The 18,110-nt window shown below is 38.1% G+C and overlaps 1 protein-coding gene across 4 annotated transcripts in view; it reads right to left on the reverse strand.

Moving 5' to 3' along the window:
* The window catches only part of UPF2 (UPF2 regulator of nonsense mediated mRNA decay), a 113,217-nt gene extending 98,007 nt beyond the window's left edge, over nucleotides 1-15,210 (reverse strand). For all 4 annotated transcript variants that reach the window (XM_045857974.1, XM_045857973.1, XM_045857979.1 and 1 more), the window contains exons 1-3: nucleotides 15,097-15,210; nucleotides 9,632-10,014; nucleotides 5,478-6,257 (exon numbers count right to left, since the gene is read on the reverse strand). In XM_045857974.1, coding sequence (XP_045713930.1) covers nucleotides 5,478-6,257; nucleotides 9,632-9,996 — 1,145 coding nt within the window. In that variant the 5' untranslated portion in view covers nucleotides 9,997-10,014; nucleotides 15,097-15,210. The remainder of the gene's footprint in view (nucleotides 1-5,477; nucleotides 6,258-9,631; nucleotides 10,015-15,096) is intronic.
* Between the last annotated feature and the right edge of the window lie 2,900 nt (nucleotides 15,211-18,110).

Here is an 18,110-nt window from a genome sequence, read left to right on the forward strand (position 1 = left end):
AGCCCTCCGCCCACAGAGCCATGGAGCCAGGAGGCTGGTGCCATATCTGAAACTCCATCAACCTGGCTAACACTGTTTGACCTCCCTTGGATATCCCCAGAGACTCTGCCGCAACAACACCCAAGCTGCTTTTCCATCTGAATGGCTGATCTTGGCACATACCGCACAACTTCCTAAATCCTCTCAAACAAGCAACAGCTGGCTTCAGTGTGTCCCTGGCCCCAGCACTGGCAGCAGCCAGCCTAGATTCACAGCTAGGCTTCACCTGGGAATCTCCAAGCCCAGCACAAATACTAGCCACCTCAGATTGCTCTGTAGCTCAGACAGGGTGGCCTGGGGCAAAAAACAGGTGAAGGCTGGCCTTGGCCTGTACCACCAGGGAAACTTCTGGGCCACTGCACCCTGTAGACAGCTATAGGCCATGCTGCAGCAGAACTGCCCTGCCCCTGCACAGCTGATCCTCCATGAAGGATGGAGGTTAGTGGTAAGTGGACACAACCAATCCTTGCAGCTGACTGGCCTAGGTGAATCCCTCCCATTGATCTGTCATCAGCAACCAAAGCTCAGCTATAGGAGAGTGTACTCAGCCCACACAAAGGGCACCCCTTGAGTACCCAGCTTGGGTCACAGGGCAGACTGTGCCACTGTACTCTACAGGACATCTACGACATCAGGCCACAATAACAAGACACAGATCAAAGCAGCCCTACCCAATACGTAGAAACAAACACAGGCAGGGTGCCAAAATGAGGAGACAAAGAAACATGGCCCAAATGTAAGAACAAAACTACATTAAAAGAGCTAAACAACCTGGAGATAAGCAATCTAGATGATGCAGAGTTCAAAACACTGGTTATACGAATGGTCAAGGAACTTTTGAGAACCTCAGCAGCATAAATAAGATACAGTCAGAAATGAAGGATACACTAATTGAAATAAAGAACAATTTAGAGGGAAACAACATTAGAGTGGATGAAGCCACAAATCAAATCAATGAATGTAAGGAAGAAAAAAACAAGCAATCAGGACAACAAGAAGAAAAAAGAATCTAAATAAATGAGAATAAGCTAAGGAGCCCCTGGGACAACTTCAAATGTACCAATGTTCACATCATAGGGATGGCTGAAGGAGAAGAGAAAGAGCAAAAAATTAGAAATCTATTTGAAAAAAATAATGGGGGGGGGGACCTTCCCTGACTTGGTAAAGGACATAGACATGCAAGTCCAGGAAGCACAGAGAGTCCCAAACAAGAGGGATGCAAAGAGGCCCACTCCAAGACACATTAATGAAATGCCAAAGGTTAAAGATAGAGAGAATCTTAAGAGCAGCAAGAGAAAAGCAGTTAGTTACCTACAGGGGAGGTCCCATAAGACCGTCAACTGATTTCTCAAAAGAAACTTTGCAGGCTAGAAGGGATTGGCAAGAAATACTGAAAGTCATAAAAAGCAGAGACCTACAGCCAAGATTGCTCTACCTAGCTAAAATGTTATTCAGAATTAAAGGGCAGATAAAGAGCTTTCTAGATAAGAAATAACAAAAGGAATTGGTTCATCATCACCAAACCATTATTATATGAAATGTTAAAAGGATTTACATAAGAAAAAGATCAAAACTATGAACAATAAAATGGCAAAAATACATTATCTATCAAGAAGTGAATCTAAAAAACAGATCTAAGTGAACCAAAGCAAACAAAAACAACAGAGACAGAATCATGTATACGGAGAATGTTTTGATAGTTACTAAATGGGAGGGGTGGGGGAGAATGGATGAAGAGATGAGAGGATTGAGAAGTACAAATAGCCCCTGGCTGGCGTAGCTCAGTGGATTGAGTGCAGGCTGCGAACCAAAGTGTCGCCGGTTCGATTCCCAGTCAGGGTACATGCCTGGGTTGCAGGCCATGACCCCCAGCAACCGCACATTGATGTCTCTCTCTCTTTCTCCCTCCCTTCCCGCTCTAAAAATAAATAAAACCTCTTAAAAAAAAAGAAGTACAAATAGTAGTTACAGAATATCCATGGGGATGTAAAGTAACATATAGGAAATGGAGTACCAGAGAACTTATAGGTATGACCCATGGACATGAACAATGGTAGGGAGATTGCCTGAGGGAATGGGTTGTGCTGAGTGGAGGGGAACTAAAGGGGAGAAATCAGGATAATTGTAGTAGCATAATCAATAAAATGTAATTTAAAAATAAATAAATAAAAACATTAAAAAAAGTTCACCTCACTCTAGGGTCAGCTGTACTACTTGCTAATATCTAAAACCCTCAGGGACTTAGAAACAGAACTAGAGGCCATATGACATGAGAAAAGGACAGCTGAGACCCACTAAGTCTCATTCAGTCACTGTACTGGCTTTCAACTCATGCATACAGTATCTTTAAGAAAACACCAAAGATGTTATTACTCTATTTTTTAAACTGGTTGAATGAACTTTTAAGTATAGACTTTACTGAGTAGAGACTAAGACTTCACAACCTCGAAGAATGGTGCCATTTCCCAAGCTAATTAAAATGATGAAGAGCATTTGGGATTTACAGACTGAAAATAGTGTATTTGATGTTTTCTTAAACCATCATTATCAAGATAGTGAATAAAGGCTTAAAGTAATTTAACTATATGAATCTTAAATATCCACTTGAAGATTTCTAGCATTTTCATGCCCAAGAGAAATGGCACTAGAAAAAAACTATAGCCATGATTTTTTCCCACGATATAGAAAAACCTCAAAACACCTACAGGATGATTGGGAGGGAGAAAATGGTCATTTTAACAATACACTGTAACATGTTCTCTTAGAAGGAGACTAACATTAGGCCAAGTGGGGACTGTGCACTAATCCATTCCTCATGCCCTCTTTGCTCAGTAAGGTATTTCAATCACATCCCCCAAATGATTACATCTAAGTGGAGAGTCTCCCATGACAAAATGACTGCTACAATGTTAACATCATTTTACACTAGCTAAATAACCTCCTCTAATAATCACAAGTTAATGGTTCTTATTTAGATGAGTAAAAATTTCTAGAGAAAGGCCACAAAGCTGTGTTTTTAACACTGTATCATCCTGTTCAATATTTTCATGGTGACTTGAATAATGAAAAAAGAGGTCTGCTTATCAAGCTCAAAGTGATCAGTGGATAAGTACAACTAATGTACGTATAATCAATGTTCAAAATGATCATTAGGTTAAAATGTCAAAAGCATCTAAAGTTTATAAGTGGTGTCTATAATTAGACTTAAAAAATTATTTCACTAAGTCAAAGTGGAGAACTGGCTTGGCAACAGTTCATTTGAGAAACTAGGCTTTAGGTTCCTAACAAAAAATCAGAAGAATACAGCAGCAATAAAAACTAATGGAATTTTAGGTCCCGGGCAGAAAAGAATACATCCAAAACAAACATTCTAAGAACAGTTAAATGTCTGGAAATCATGGTGCAAACTGAAAGAAGCAAAGGTATTTAATCTGAAGATGAAAGGGAACCATCTGATCAGTCTGCAAATACAGGGCAGAGCAAACACAGGCTTCCAGTTGTTCATATGGAAAATAACACAACAACTAATAAATAGTAATAAACTGTGTTTACAACTGTAACCCTACTTTTGCCACACCTGTATTTGAGACATTATCATGAGCAATGTCTGAATGAAAAGCCAGTGCTTCTCAAACTTATATGTGGTAAAGGAATAATTTCTTTCCAGTAATTATAGTCATTTTTATAAAAGACAGTAACACTATCAAGACAATGGAAATTGCTATAAAAATATCTAAATGTTTAGTCTTAGTTTCTATACTTCATTCATTGTGAACAGGTAAACAGGTCATGACCCCTCACTTAAGTAACTTTATTCCACCTTGATTAGAAAAAAGAACTTAAAGGGAACCATTTTATGGGGAGTTAAATTTCAGCTTGAATTCCTAGCAAATACATGTGTCCAACACTGAAATGGCTCAATCTCCTTTGAGAGGTTTTTAGAGAAAGAATTTATCTGTCAGATAACCTGTAAAATGGATTCCTGCACTGAAAGAATGATTAGATTAAATCATTACATTAGAATCTCTCTAGCCTCTACACTTCTGAGACTAATCAAAAGCAAGCTCATACAACACAAAACCCTTCAAGTAGCCAATAAAAAGTAATGAAAGCATATTTACAAAATCAATTGTACGGTATGAAGTAAAACATGTGAAAAGGAAAAAAACATGAAAGACAAAATACTATGTAAATCAATGATTAAGAAACCTTAAATATGTGAGAATTATTAATAGAGGGCCACTGTTTTCCTTTTTAACTCAATACTGGCCATATAAATATTGATTGCCTCTTCAAAGTTTAAAACAGCTCTCATTACTCAAAGCACAAAACAAAGGTTCTTTTTTTTTTTTTTAAGATACATTGGGAAACACTGCCATCTTAAATTCTCACTTTTGAATGACCCTCAGCCACCAAGGTTTAGCCATATAGCCTCTGCACCTACCTTGATCTTGACCTTACTGTACTACTATTACAGTCTTCTCTTCTGGTTAAATCAATCACCTTCTAGTGGCAACTACTTAAACCAGTCAGTCTTTCCCAACTGCAGTCTTATGGAAATAGAAAGTGTACTTCCCCATATTAATTCCTGATCAACAGTTATTTCAGACTTTCAAACATAAACTTTAAGTAGTTGCAAAGTACTCAGGCAAAAGCGATTGCTGTTGCCTCCTTTCCGTAACCCCTCAGCCCTCCTCCAAATCCACCCTCCATAAAAGCTGACCTAATGATATCAACTACTACTATCAACATCCAGTTTGTTGAGGCTTCTTATGTACAGATGCTACACAGTAGTCTACAGTATCTTGTTAACAAAGGTGGTTCCTAAATTAGGTGTCTTCACTAATTACCACGTGCACATACATCATTTCTCTAGAATTTTAAATGGATGTCCCCAGGAGAGACTCCTGTAAATGCACTTCACATAGTTGCATTTAAATTTTTTTTTCACAGCTAATTTGTTGCACAATTTTCCAAGTTTCTGATCTAAAATACCACCAATAATGAATAACACACTTTTTTAAAAAGACCAAATATTAATAGTGACATCAATATATTAAAATACAAAACAATGAAAAGCACACCTGTTATAGAGAAGAAACAGTGAAACACACAGAAAAGAGTAGCAGATAAAGTGACAGAAAAAGAAAATTTATCCCCCAACATTGAGAATAATTCACAGGAAGAAAACAAATCCAAAGTAAAAATTATCATATACTTGCCAGATTTCTTTTAAAAATCACACTCAAATCTATGATAGACTCACATTTAAACATGAGTACTTAGACTGTTACACTTTGAAATTTTCCTGGAATGTTAAGAAATCACCTGTAATGAGCCCTTTTCCACAAGTTCGTTCAGTGGCATGAAGACTTTAAACATTTTTAAGTATGAGCTCCAAAATAAATTCTCAATTCTGAGAAACATTTGAAAATCACCTGTTTTGTCTCTCAGTATTCTGTAGCTCCCTGTGGTCCCTTTTCAGGTGTTTGGTCAAAGATGTAAAGTATTCTTTTAAAAGATTCTGGAAAGGTTGTTGTTTCTCTGGACTAATTATCTCACTAGGAGGGAAAGTCAAATTAAACTTCTCTGCAGCACTCTTTACTTTCCTTGGTACAAGTCCAGCAATATCATCTCCACAATGTCGACAAAAACTAATCACCACAGAAACATGAGTATGTGATTCCCGATCAGCATTAATAATATTTTTTAGCTGTTCGTAAATTAAAGACAGACCTTCCTTGTCAGTGAAAATCCCAACTATTGTCAATTCTGCAATGAAACGCAAATCAGTTCTTAATTTGGTGATGTTAGGTGTTTTCTCTTCTTTCCTTGCTTCAAAATGTTTTTTCCAAACCTGCAGAAGCGACGGAGCAAAGTCGACATAGCGCTGGTGAAACAGAGAACATAAGTGCACAGCACAATTCACATCAGATATTTTTAGCTTTGCTTCCACAATAGAAGCTACAGCTTCTGCAATGTATTTGCTTAAATTTAGGCCATTAAAATCATGGGACAAGGAGTCTCTCTGTTGTTCCGTAATAGTTTTTAGTTTCTTGACAAAAGCGGTATTTTTCTTCAAACTTGAGTCTAGTCGACTAAAGAAATTTTCCTCTGGTCGGTTGTCTGGAGCATTTTGGTTTTTGCTACGAAGTTCCTTCCTTAACTGATGTCGTTCCCAAGCTTCCTGATGAAGCTGAAGAGATTCTTCTTTTTCTCTATGTAAAAAAAATAAGTAAATATAATACCCTATTTACTTTGAAGCATCATTGCCAAATCCCATAAGCGTGAAAGCCAATGAAAAAGTAGTCATATAAGCACCAGAATCCAATAAGAACAAAAGATGCAAAAGGCTACTTCACCATTTTTAAACACATTTTATTAATGACTTGAGATGTTAAGAACCCACTAAACTGATAATATAACATATGGTAAAGCAGAAGTTTTTAAATAACTAAAGGAATACAGCACTTTTGTCATATCCCAATAAAGGTGAAAAAATAAACAGATAAAACACATGATGCTTAATATGAAAAATATAAATATGCTTGGGAAGGATACAAAACCTAAAACAGATGAAACAATTGGGAATACAGAAAAAAATTGTCCCCAAAGCATACTTTGGCTAAAGAATAAACATTATAAAAGAATACACTAAAACTGGTTTGAGAAGTACCATTTTTCCATACTTAAGCATTAACCAAACTTTTTATAAAGTCCCTTGCTACAGCCCTGGCCATATAACTCAGCTAATTTAAGTGTCCACCCTTACACCAACAAAAGGTAGTGGGTTTGATTCCCAGTCAGGGCACATACCTAGGCCGTGGGTTTGATCCTGGTCAGGGTACCTTCTGGGGCAACTGAATGCCGACTGATGTTTCTCTCTCCCTCTCTCTCTTTTTTTCTTTCTCTCTCTCTTTCTGGTTTTTTTTTCTTTCTCTCTCTTTCTACCTCCCTCCTCCCCACTCACTTCCTCTCTCTAAAATCAATAAATATATCCTCAGGTGAGGATTAAAAAAAAAGTAACTTGCTACATTTGGGTCTCAAAATTCAAGCATAATTTTAAAAGTCTGGAAAGGAACCAGAAGAGAACTGACTGTAGAACAAAAGCCATTTAATAAAAGCCTTTTGCCCTGGCTGGCGTAGCTCAGTGGATTGAGCGCGGGCTGTGAACCAAAGTGTCGCAGGTTCGATTCCCAGTCAGGGTACATGCCTGGGTTGCAGGCCATAACCCCCAGCAACTGCACATTGATGTGTCTGTCTCTGTCTCTGTCTCTGTCTCTGTCTCTCTCTCTCTCCCCCCCTCCCTCCCTCCCTCCCCTCTCTAAAAGTGAATAAAAAAATCTTAAAAATATATAAATAAAAGCCTTTTAATAAAAGGTTAACAAACACAGTTTATCCTAAAAGAGTTTAAAACAAATTTACCTATATTTGTACTAAAAAGATGAAACATGTTTAAATTGCAGATGTAGTCAAACAACTTGGGCAGGAGTGGGAGAGTGAGGACAATCTGACTTTGAGGTTTCTAAGATACCAAAATATGTAACTTCAAAAAAGGTATTTCTTAAAAAGTAGATTTGCATGCCCTGACCAGTGTGGCTCACTTGGCTGAGCATTGTGCCATAAAGCAAAAGGTCGCTGGTTCAATTCCTGGTCAAGACACGTGTGGGAAGCAACCAATCCAGGTTTCTCTCCCTTTCTTTCTTCCCCTTTCCCCTCTCTCTAGGAATGCATAAATAAAACCTTTTTTTTTTTAAGCAGATTTTCATCTTTCTGAGATAACCTTCCTTGAGCTACCCTACAATTCTATTTTTCCCCCACTACAAACCACAATATGTTAAAAGGGAGTCGCATTCATCACTGGGAAGAGGAACATGAGTATCTCTTGGAAGTCTCCCAGGCACACACACAAACAGGATTAATAGTGAGTACACTTTAAGAAACTATAACCTGAGCAGGAGTGCATTATATATATGCATTAAGTAACTTGATTTTCGCCCTGGCTGGCATAGCTCAGTGGATTGAGCACAGGCTGTGAACCAAAGTGTCGCAGGTTCGATTCCCAGTCAGGGCACATGCCTAGGTTGCAGGCCATGGCCCCCAGCAACCGCACATTGATGTTTCTCTCTTTCTCCCTCCCTTCCCTCTCTAAAAAATAAATAAAATCTTTAAAAAAAAAGTAACTTGATTTTCATCTATATTTAAAATGCTTTAAGATATATACTGAAATATGTACAGGCAAAATAATGTGGTGCTTTAAAATACTCCAGAAAGAAAAAAAAATGCGTAATTGCTGAAGCTACATAGATTCAGGAAGAGAGGGGAGTGTCATTATTCCATTCTATTTTTTGCATATATGTGAAGTTTTCCCCTCAAAAGTTAGGTTTTTGGTTGTTTTAAGCTCTTTGTATTGGATGGGAAAGGAAGCAAAAAGTTACACTTAAACTGGATAGCTTTGTGATTTACAAAAAAAGTAAAATATAAAGTAAATAAAGTCTCAAGATTCATGGTTCTAAATATTCTAAAACTAGAATACATATCTATTGCTTCCTAGACTTAAAGCTCCAGTTTCTCATTAAAAATGGAAGTACTGGCCCTGGCTGGTGTGGCTCAGTGGATTGAGTGCCAGCCTGTGAACAGGAAGGTCGCTGGTTTGATTCCCGGTCAGGGCACAAGTCTGGGTTGCAGGCCAGGTCCCCAGTTGTGGGCGAGTGTCAGGCAATCACACACTGATGCTTCTCTTCCTCTCTTCCTCCCTCCCCCTCGGTCTAAACATAAATAAAATATTTTTTAAAAAATGAAAGTACTGGACTAAGGAACTTCTGTAAGAAAGTAGAAGCTAAGCTGTTCTAGAGATCCATAACAATTCATGTTTGCAAAAAGCTTTTTAAAATTACATATGTAAAGAAAAGACCTCCTGCTATTCAACAGCTGTCATCTGTGCTACATCCTAGTAATCTTCCCATGAGAACTACAACTTGTTTTTCACCATTTACTATTATTACTTGTAAAGATTTACAAGGTTAAAAATGAATTTAGATAAAGAATGGCACTATAGAATTGTACTTAAGGACAGAGGTTTTTTAAAGTCAGCTCAACTTAGGTTCAAATCCCTGCACTCCACTGCTTACTATGACCTCAGGCAAGCTTTTTAACCTCTTTAAATTTTATTAATCTGTAAAATGAGGATCATAAAACTTCATTAGGACTGCCTTATGGGTATGTACACATACTGATACACTTCCTAGTTAGTGCTTGGCACATAGTAAGAACATACCAGCAGCCATGAAAAACTAAAAATTTTCAACTTAAAAAGGTGGAGTGTTATAGCACTAAAAAAGTTTTAGAAAAACAAAATAATCCAGGTTACCCTATAGTTCAAGAAATATTTATTAAAGATTACTATTATTTAATGGAAGAATTAAAGCACTGCTGTTAAGCATGCCTCTAGTCAATGAAACTAATAGAACATATAAGATATTCCCAACTTTTAAGGAACTGTACCCCTAAAGTTTTACTTCAAATAATCATCTATCTAAAACATTTCTACCTTCCCATTTCTCACATCAATCGTTAAAGTAAATGTTCTTACTTCAACTGGGCAGCTTCTTCCTCTTGCTGTCGTTTTGCCTGTTCTTCTTGCTTCTTTCTCTCTTCCTCTTCATGTTTCTTTTTTTCTTCTTCCTCTTTTTTCTTTAATTCCTCTTCTGCCTTTACCTTTTCTTCTTCTTTTTTCTTGCGTTCCTTGTCTTCCTTTTTTCTCTTATCTTCTTCCAGTTTCTTCTTTTTATCTTCAGGGACCTTAATAACTTCCTTCTTGGCAGGGAGCTTGATCTCGTCTTTTGGTTTCTCCCTGTTGCTGCTCACTGGACGCCTTTCAGCACAGTCTTTCTCCTTGTTGTTTAGCAAAGATTCTTTTTCTTCCATACTTGCTGGCTTTTTACGCTCAGCTGGCATTATGTTACCCAGGACAATCTGTAAGAATAAAAGAATGTCAGTATTGTAGACGCAGTGACTTTTTAAAATAATGACACTATATTTTTTAAAAAACAGCATATTAATGCAACCAGTCAATTGTGACATTAAATAAATGCATGCAAAATGAATACTATTTCTGTGATAAAATAATTTATTGGTCACTTTCCAAATTTTATAATTAGTTATGCCTAAGTACTTTATTAACAAAAAAGACAAACATTCCATATACTCATCACTGGAATTCAACCGTTATCAACTGCAAAACATATCATTTAATCATTAATAATCCAGTATATATCAGACATTTTGAATCAGTATTAACCGCAACATTTCACACTCATTGAGAGACACTAGTGACACTATTTCATACAATATTCAATAGTATTTAAGTTGGAGCATTGAGATTTTCCACCTATAAATCAACTGACTAAACAACAGAAAACTCAAATGTTATCTCATTCCTCTAACCTTCCCAAATTTTCAAATACAAAAACTATCACTACCTCAAAATTAGACTAGACCCTTAATCTCTTCTTTTGAATTAGTCAAAATGAATGTACAAACACTATTACAAAAATCTGTACATTCTTTACCTGCAAATACCATAGCCATCAGCCAAGTTTCTCAGTCTCAGCACTACTGACATTTTGGGCAAGTAATTCTTTGTTTTAGGGTTTTCTTGGTTGGAGAGGAGGGGCAGGGTAGTTAATGCCATCCTGTGCACTATACCAAGTTCAGCAGCATCCCTGCATTCTATGCAGTAGATGCCAGTAGTATCTTCCTAGTTTTGACAAGCAAAAATTACTCCAAATATTTCCAAATGTCCTCTGAGGGCAAAATTGCCACCAGTCAAAAACCACTGCACTAACCACATGTGGCTACGGACATGTAAATTGATTAAAAAAATAAACAAATTGAAATTCAGTTCTTCATAATCACCATCCCTAGTTCCAAGTTATCGACTCCACGTGTAGCTAGTGGGTACCAAATCAGACATTTACAAATATAGAACATTTTCATCACCACACACAGTTTTAATGGACAGCACTAGTTCATAGTACCGACTTTAAACAATTAGCTGGAAATAAACGCTGGCACAAAAAATGTATTTCCCTGCAAAATTCAGAATTTTTTCATTTCTAAAAATAAATATCTCTACTAGTGTCTTAATATTGTCCTGACTAGTGTGGCTCAGTTAGTTAGGCATTGTCCCACAAAGCGAAAGGTCAGCAATTGATGTTTCTCTCGCACATGGATGTTTTTCTCCCTCTCTCCTTTCCTTCTTCTCTCTCTGAAAATAAATAAAATCTTTAAAAGAAAACAAGAAAAAAGAACTAGTGTCTTAATATTAATATAATTTTTATGGACAATGCTCCATGTTTTAACTTCTAAGTCATGTGCAATTTGTATGAGAAAATCTCAACATTTCCTACTTAACTTACTAGTTTTTTATTAAACACTAAAGACATACACAGTATTCTTAAATATTTTCAAACATAGGTTTTAAATTACAGCAATAAAAACTAGGTTAGCAAACAAAACATCTGGAACAATAAATATTGTATTACTTATTAACACAGAGAGCATTTATTTCAGCACTCTAATAAAATGTTATCACAGAAAGACAACCTAGGACAGTAGAAGCACTTTAATTTTTTTAAAGACTTTATTTGTTTTTAGAGAGAAGGAAGGGAGGAAGAGGGAGAGAAACACAGATGTGTGAGAGACACATCAACTGGTTGCCTCTCACACACCCCCAAGTGGGGACCCTGTCTGCAACCCACACATGTGTCCTGACTGGGAATCGAACAAGCAACGCTTTAGTTCACAGGCTGGCACTCAATTCACTGAGCCACACCAGCCAGGGCAAAGCACTTTAATTTTTGAAGGAGCTAGTCGGTCTGTACCTTTGCGGTCACCTCTTCCTTCCCCTTTTATTTTACTCTATTTTCCTCCCCTCGAACATGCATTTGGACAATAACACCCAAAACACAAAACCAAACAAAAAAAGGCTGTTAATCCTAGTTAAACAATTATTGAGTATGAAAGAGAATAACTACTTATTTATGAAGCAAGACAGTGTTAACATTTACATTATTTGGGAAGTCTAGTTATCAATTCTTATGCTGGTTCAATTAAATACCCACATTTAATGTGAAAGTATAATGCCCTAAAGCAAGCAAACTTTCAAGAAAGGATAATATACCAACCACTCACTATTCCGTACTAAACATATACTTTATCTCATTTAATACTAAAATCTTTATGAGGTAAGTTTTATTTTCCCTATTTTATAAATACGTAAAGTGATACTTGACCAAGTAATCTGACCGAGGCCTCCACAGCTGGTGACAGAGATGGAATCTGATAAACCCATATTCTTAACCAAAGTTATTATGAACCTTGAGAGTACCAAATGATAGGTTGGAAGACTTCATCATAGATACTAAGACAAATCACAAAATTATGTATCTCAGAATACAAAGAGCCCCTGACCATGGCTAAGCAGTTTTTATGTTATGTTTTTAAATTTTGGAAAATTTAGCTCAAACGTTCGGGGACAAGTCTTAAGGTGCCAATACAATCCTATTTAGTGATATTTGTCATGTGCAAAAAAAAAGTTTATACAGAATTAGTATTTTGATATTAAGCATTAAGATACAGTTCTCAGACAATTAAATGGCATCTAAATTTACAATTAATGTCTCATTTTTTAAGATAAAGTTAGATATCAACTTCTGTTAAAACATTAAGAAATTCACTTGAAATCTTATGACTTCATAAAGGATCATCATTTATTAGCTCAACAGAGTCTCCCAAACATTTGTGACTCTGTACAGTCTTCATGTGTGTAATAAATTTTTAAGTGCCTACTCATATCAAACTGTAGCAGGCACTCATGAATAAGATTGTGTTCTACAGCATAATAAAAGATTCTAAATAAGACCCTTAAGTCTTGGTAGTAGAATCTTCTTTGCATCATTTCATCCTCATACAACAAACATATACCAAGTATACTTGGAACTAAATTTCAGTGAACAAAAAAGAAAAAAATGTAAAGGTTCATGTGAAGGTGGCAATGCAGAATGTAAAAAAATAATATGGGGCTCTGAAGTCAGAAAAACTTCAAGTTTGCATCCCAACTCTGCAACCTAGAAACTAGTCAATAGCAACTCTGAGTCTATTGATAAAATGGAGATAATGTTATCTTTCTCACCAAGTTCTTAAACTTCTATCATAGCAGCTAGCATAAGGGGAGCATTTAATAAATGTTTATTTCTTTCACACAGAACACTGAAAAGTTCATCATATAGAACTACTAGATTTTCATCTACTTCACTTTTCAATTTTTACATTGAGGTGGCAACAGAAGGCTAACATATCCAAGATTACACAAGCTTAGTGACGGGGTCAAGACTCAACTGTCCAGTGCTCTTTTGCACTATATACCCTGACTCTAAGATTTGAAAAGCCGAATAAAAATACACGAACAACATAATGCAGATCGGTATGCATTCGTACTGTCAATTTAAAAATTTAAACTGAGCATTACTTAGTGAAATGCTAAACTTCTTTTAAATTACTTTTAACAAATCCATGCTTCAATAGAGCCAAATATTTTATCTGAAGTATTTCAAGAAGTTTTTCAAGTAAAAACTAGACCTTTAAATAGATTCTATCTCAAAATAATACAGATGACAGTATTGATCTTCAATTAGAATACAATTAGCTCTTACAAATTACTGAGTACAATTACATTCACATGGCCCTTAAAAAGAAGCCATGCTTTAAAACCACCTTCTTAGCTCCCAAAACAGTGTTTTACTAGTAAAACAGGTACCAACAGAACGTACTGGGGAGAGTGTGCACAGAAAGGGGTGTTTCCCTTTTAAGAATACTCCTTTGCAAACTACCATATGGACTCTGTATGAAATCACAATCAGACTCCTCTGAAAATACTCCAGAGTAAGAGAATGCTGTTTACCTTTTAATTCTGTGATAGTCAAATGTTCTAAGGGCAGACAACTCAGAAGCATTATTTACCAGTCTCTGAATGTAAAGAACGTCCTTAGTACAAAGGACTCACTGAAAGTTTTTACAAGTTTCACCACAGTTCAAAAATGGTTCTCTTCATGAGCTGTGTAATTTTTATAAACACCTAAAAACTATGATAAATGAGAAAGGTGAGCAGTAGTTTCACTTTAGTCTGATGCATCACTACGTACAAGTCCAAAAACAAAAAGGAAAGCTTAAGGTCCGGTCCAGTGTGATCCCAAGCCCGCGAGCTGACTCTGCTTGGCCAACCTGGAGACCAAATATCCTGTGATCATCTATCTCCTTAGGTCAACAGTACTAACAAAAGTACTAGGAGCCTTGGGATGAAGACAAAGTGAAGAATCACCAGCCCATAAAACTAAAATGAAGCAAGACAAATAATCTATGCCCACCATCCCCAAATACACCAAAACCCCTTCCCTTAATCACGCATCTCCCAGAAACCCCTGCTCTCGCTCCACATACCTTTACCTAACACGCTTCCCTGCCACAACTTCCCTTCCCACTGGTATCTACGGTCACCTTCGACAACCATCCTTGCCCCAACCCTAACTTCGCACCCGATACTCCCACACTACCGAGGACGGAGACGCTGGCTAGTCTCCCTACTCCACATCCTCCCACACAAGCACCCTCCCCGGTTCCTCGCCCTCGCTTCCCTCCGGCTCCCAAAAAGCTTTCCCCATCCTCCTCTCACTCTACTCCACACCCCCAAACACCTTCACCCCGACACAGCAGGCTCCCCGCCTCCAGCCGCGAGGCCCAGTCCCGACATGTGGGGCAGTCGCCCCTCATTCCTTCCCCAGACCAGGGGCTCCCGCTTTGGTGGGCGCCTTCGAGAAAGGAGTCTGAGGAGAACGAAGCTGGACCCCGCGGTCCGTCTCCTGCTTTCCGCCCCCGAAGCGCTGGGGTGAGGAGTCGCCTTTTGGGTCCCCCAGGGAGTAGGAGTCTAGGCCAGTGCCCCCGAGCCCCGCTTCTTCCCGGTCGTTGGAGCGGAGGAGAAGGAGGTTCTCCAGGACTCACCTCGAGCCTGTTGTCAACATTAGCTCCGGGTTTCCCAGCACCAACTCCAGCTCTCGGGCTCTCCCCTCCCCTCCCCCCACCTATCTCCCAGCCGTGGGCCCGCCTTCCCTCAGCTCCCCCTCCTCCCTCCGCCCGCCGGCCCTCCCGCCCGCCACTCACCAGCGCGGACAGGCTGCGAGTGGGGGCGGGGCGGAGGGAGGTGGAAGGGAAAATGCTGTCCGCTAAGTTGCCAGATCGAAAACAGTCCGGGTCTCCCATCTTCCTGCATACGAATACCCTTAGCTTAGCTATGGGGTGGTATATCACGAGCTAAGGCATATGCATGTGCTACAGACTTAGCGGTTTGTTCAAATTCACCCCTTGATAAGAGGAGAGAATTTTTTTGGACAGGCAATTATCAGGACAGCCACAAACAGCACCTCAAGCCAGGGCCCCAGGTGAGGGGAGGAGTGTTCAGAGGGCCCGAGGCAGGAAGTGGATTGGTCGCCAGGAAAGGGAAAGCACCTGAATTGGAGATGCGCAAGCGCAGGCCTGGGGGTGGGGTGGGGGGAGCGAGAATGGGCGGGGCGGAGCTCACAGAAGGTAAGGATGGGCGGTGGAACTGTAGGAAAATTACGGAACGCCAAAAAGGACAAGTTTGGCCACGTGATTCTCGTGGGAGTTTCCTGCAGCGAACCTAAGGAATAGGTCTAAGAAGGGGAAGTTTGATTGGACTAATTCGAGGAGTGAGGTAGAAGGTTTAGGAAACTGGAAACTAGAGAAACTAAAGAATATGGTTGGTGAGGAACGTAGCGGTTGGTTAGGAATGGGTCTAGACTTAAGATTGCTCTACTAGAGAGACTACGAAAGTCCCGTAGGGGAATTTCCAGGAGCAGTTTTACGTGTTCTACATGAAAACATGTTAGCGAGAATAAGAATCAAGACTCTTTCCGTACAGGTCTTAGAAAGTACCTGGTTCTAGCAATCAAATTTTTAAGTTACAATGGAATGATTTCCCTTCGGTAATTAAATGAAATCACTCCCTTTTTTTTATTTTGTTTGTTTTTAATGTCTAGTTTTGTCATTACTTCCAAATGCGAGCTCAAGTCGACTTTTTAAAATAACTATCAGCTTACCCACACAACTTAACTCCCAATTTTTATGCAAACAGTGCTAGAGTCTGTCAACATTATCTGACTAGGTATTCGTACTGTCAGTCGGCTTTGCCTGGTCAGGAGCCAAAGGAACAAAGGTACAAAACTGGTCTTGATTCTTGTTTGACATGGGGCGCCCCACCCGATTTGCAAGCCCACAAAATGAGCTGCTACCAACCTCCCATGCTTGACGCAGGTGTGGTTTCCCTTTTACTCAGCTTTTGCCCATTTGCCTTTAGTGTTTTACTTAACATTTATTCTTAGCGTGCAAATTGCCCTCCCAAACTGAGTGTTGATGATTCCTGTATTTCAGGCTTAAAAAAAAAACAACAAAACACTAGGTTAATCGTTTACAAGATAGTAAAAAGAAAAAAGAAATACTGCTATCTCTACCACTGATAATTATGAGAACCGTCCTCAAACACTGGTGATAGCCACCCACGTTTCAAAGTATCCTTTACCCAAGCTATTGATAAATAAATCCTACTTATCCTAAATTAAGTCAATCTTTGCCTTTCATCAGGTGTTGAAAGAAGAGAATGACATTTTATTGAGCATTTGCTATTTTATATTTGTTTTTTTAGTTATCACAATAATCCTGTATTATGATCCCCATTTTATAGGAACTGAATCACAGAAAGACTAAGTAATGTACTCAAGACCACAAAATTATTAAATATATTTTCTGAAACTACATCATATTTAGGATTTAAGTGTTTTTCTAGATACTTTATTAAAGAAAATTTTCAAAATGTCCATTCTTTTTTCCTGCTCAATTTGAGAGAACTATACCATGTGAAAAAAAGAAAAACTGCTATTTATATTTACATAATACTATTTTCTACTTAAAACCTCGTTATAATGCTGCTTCACAGAAGAAAGCAAAAGGTAAGGAAAGAGATTATAATTACAGGGCAGGACAAACCCTGAGTTTAAAAAAAACAATCAGGCTTTATAGTGAGATTGGCTGTATGGTGCTCTAGTGGGTGTGTGTTTTACCATAAACAATTCCAGCTGTTTTTGGAGCCAGTGTCCAGTTTAACTAATTTAAACTAAGTTAAACTGTTTCTTCTTTTTTTTCTTCACTCCTCACCCAAGAATATGTTTACTGATTTTAGAGAGAGAGAAAGGGAGAGAGAACCATTGATTGGTTGCCTCTGGTACATGCCTTCCATACACCTGCAACCTAGGTGTGTGCCCTGATCCACAACCTTGTGGTGCATGGGATGATATTCCAACAAACTGACCCACCTGACTGGGGCACTACCTGTTTTTTCAAGCAGCTGCCTCTTTGTGGTGGAAAATTTTCAACAGTTTTACCTCTGTCTCTTATTTAACAGTTTCTGAAGTGAATGTGCTGGGATATATCCATTCAATAAGAAATCTAAGTGTTGAGAGTACATTTAAACAAATGTAAATGTTAAGTATATCAAGCATAATACTAGCTTCCAAATGATATTGAAATTTCTCATGGAACTGTAAGATTGAAAATCAGTTTACAAATACTGGCTTCTATTCATTTCCCAAAGTAGAAGTGAAGTATCGTGGGGTTACACTTTTTTTTAGCTTTTAATATGTTTAGTCAAAAAAATTAGATACTAATATTTATAAATGCTTAGAACAGTGTATGCTATAGAAGATACTTAAAGTCCAGCAAGTAAGATTATGATCTAATGCAGCAGGTAGGTAGTAAATAAGCAAATTAAAAAGTTAGAATAAATGCCACAAAGGAAATAAACAGGGAAATATCATAGAGAGGAACTGGAGAGAGAAGAGGGTGGCTACTGCAGAGTGATCAGGGAAGACTTCTTTTTTTGAGAAAAAAATAGAATTTATTGATTTTAGAGAGAGAAGAAGGGAGAGAGGAGAAAAACATCAATT

Source organism: Phyllostomus hastatus, unplaced genomic scaffold, assembly GCF_019186645.2.
Source record: "Phyllostomus hastatus isolate PE091 unplaced genomic scaffold, TTU_PhHast_1.1 phas_scaffold_1674, whole genome shotgun sequence".
In the NCBI taxonomy this organism is placed as follows: domain Eukaryota; kingdom Metazoa; phylum Chordata; class Mammalia; order Chiroptera; family Phyllostomidae; genus Phyllostomus; species Phyllostomus hastatus.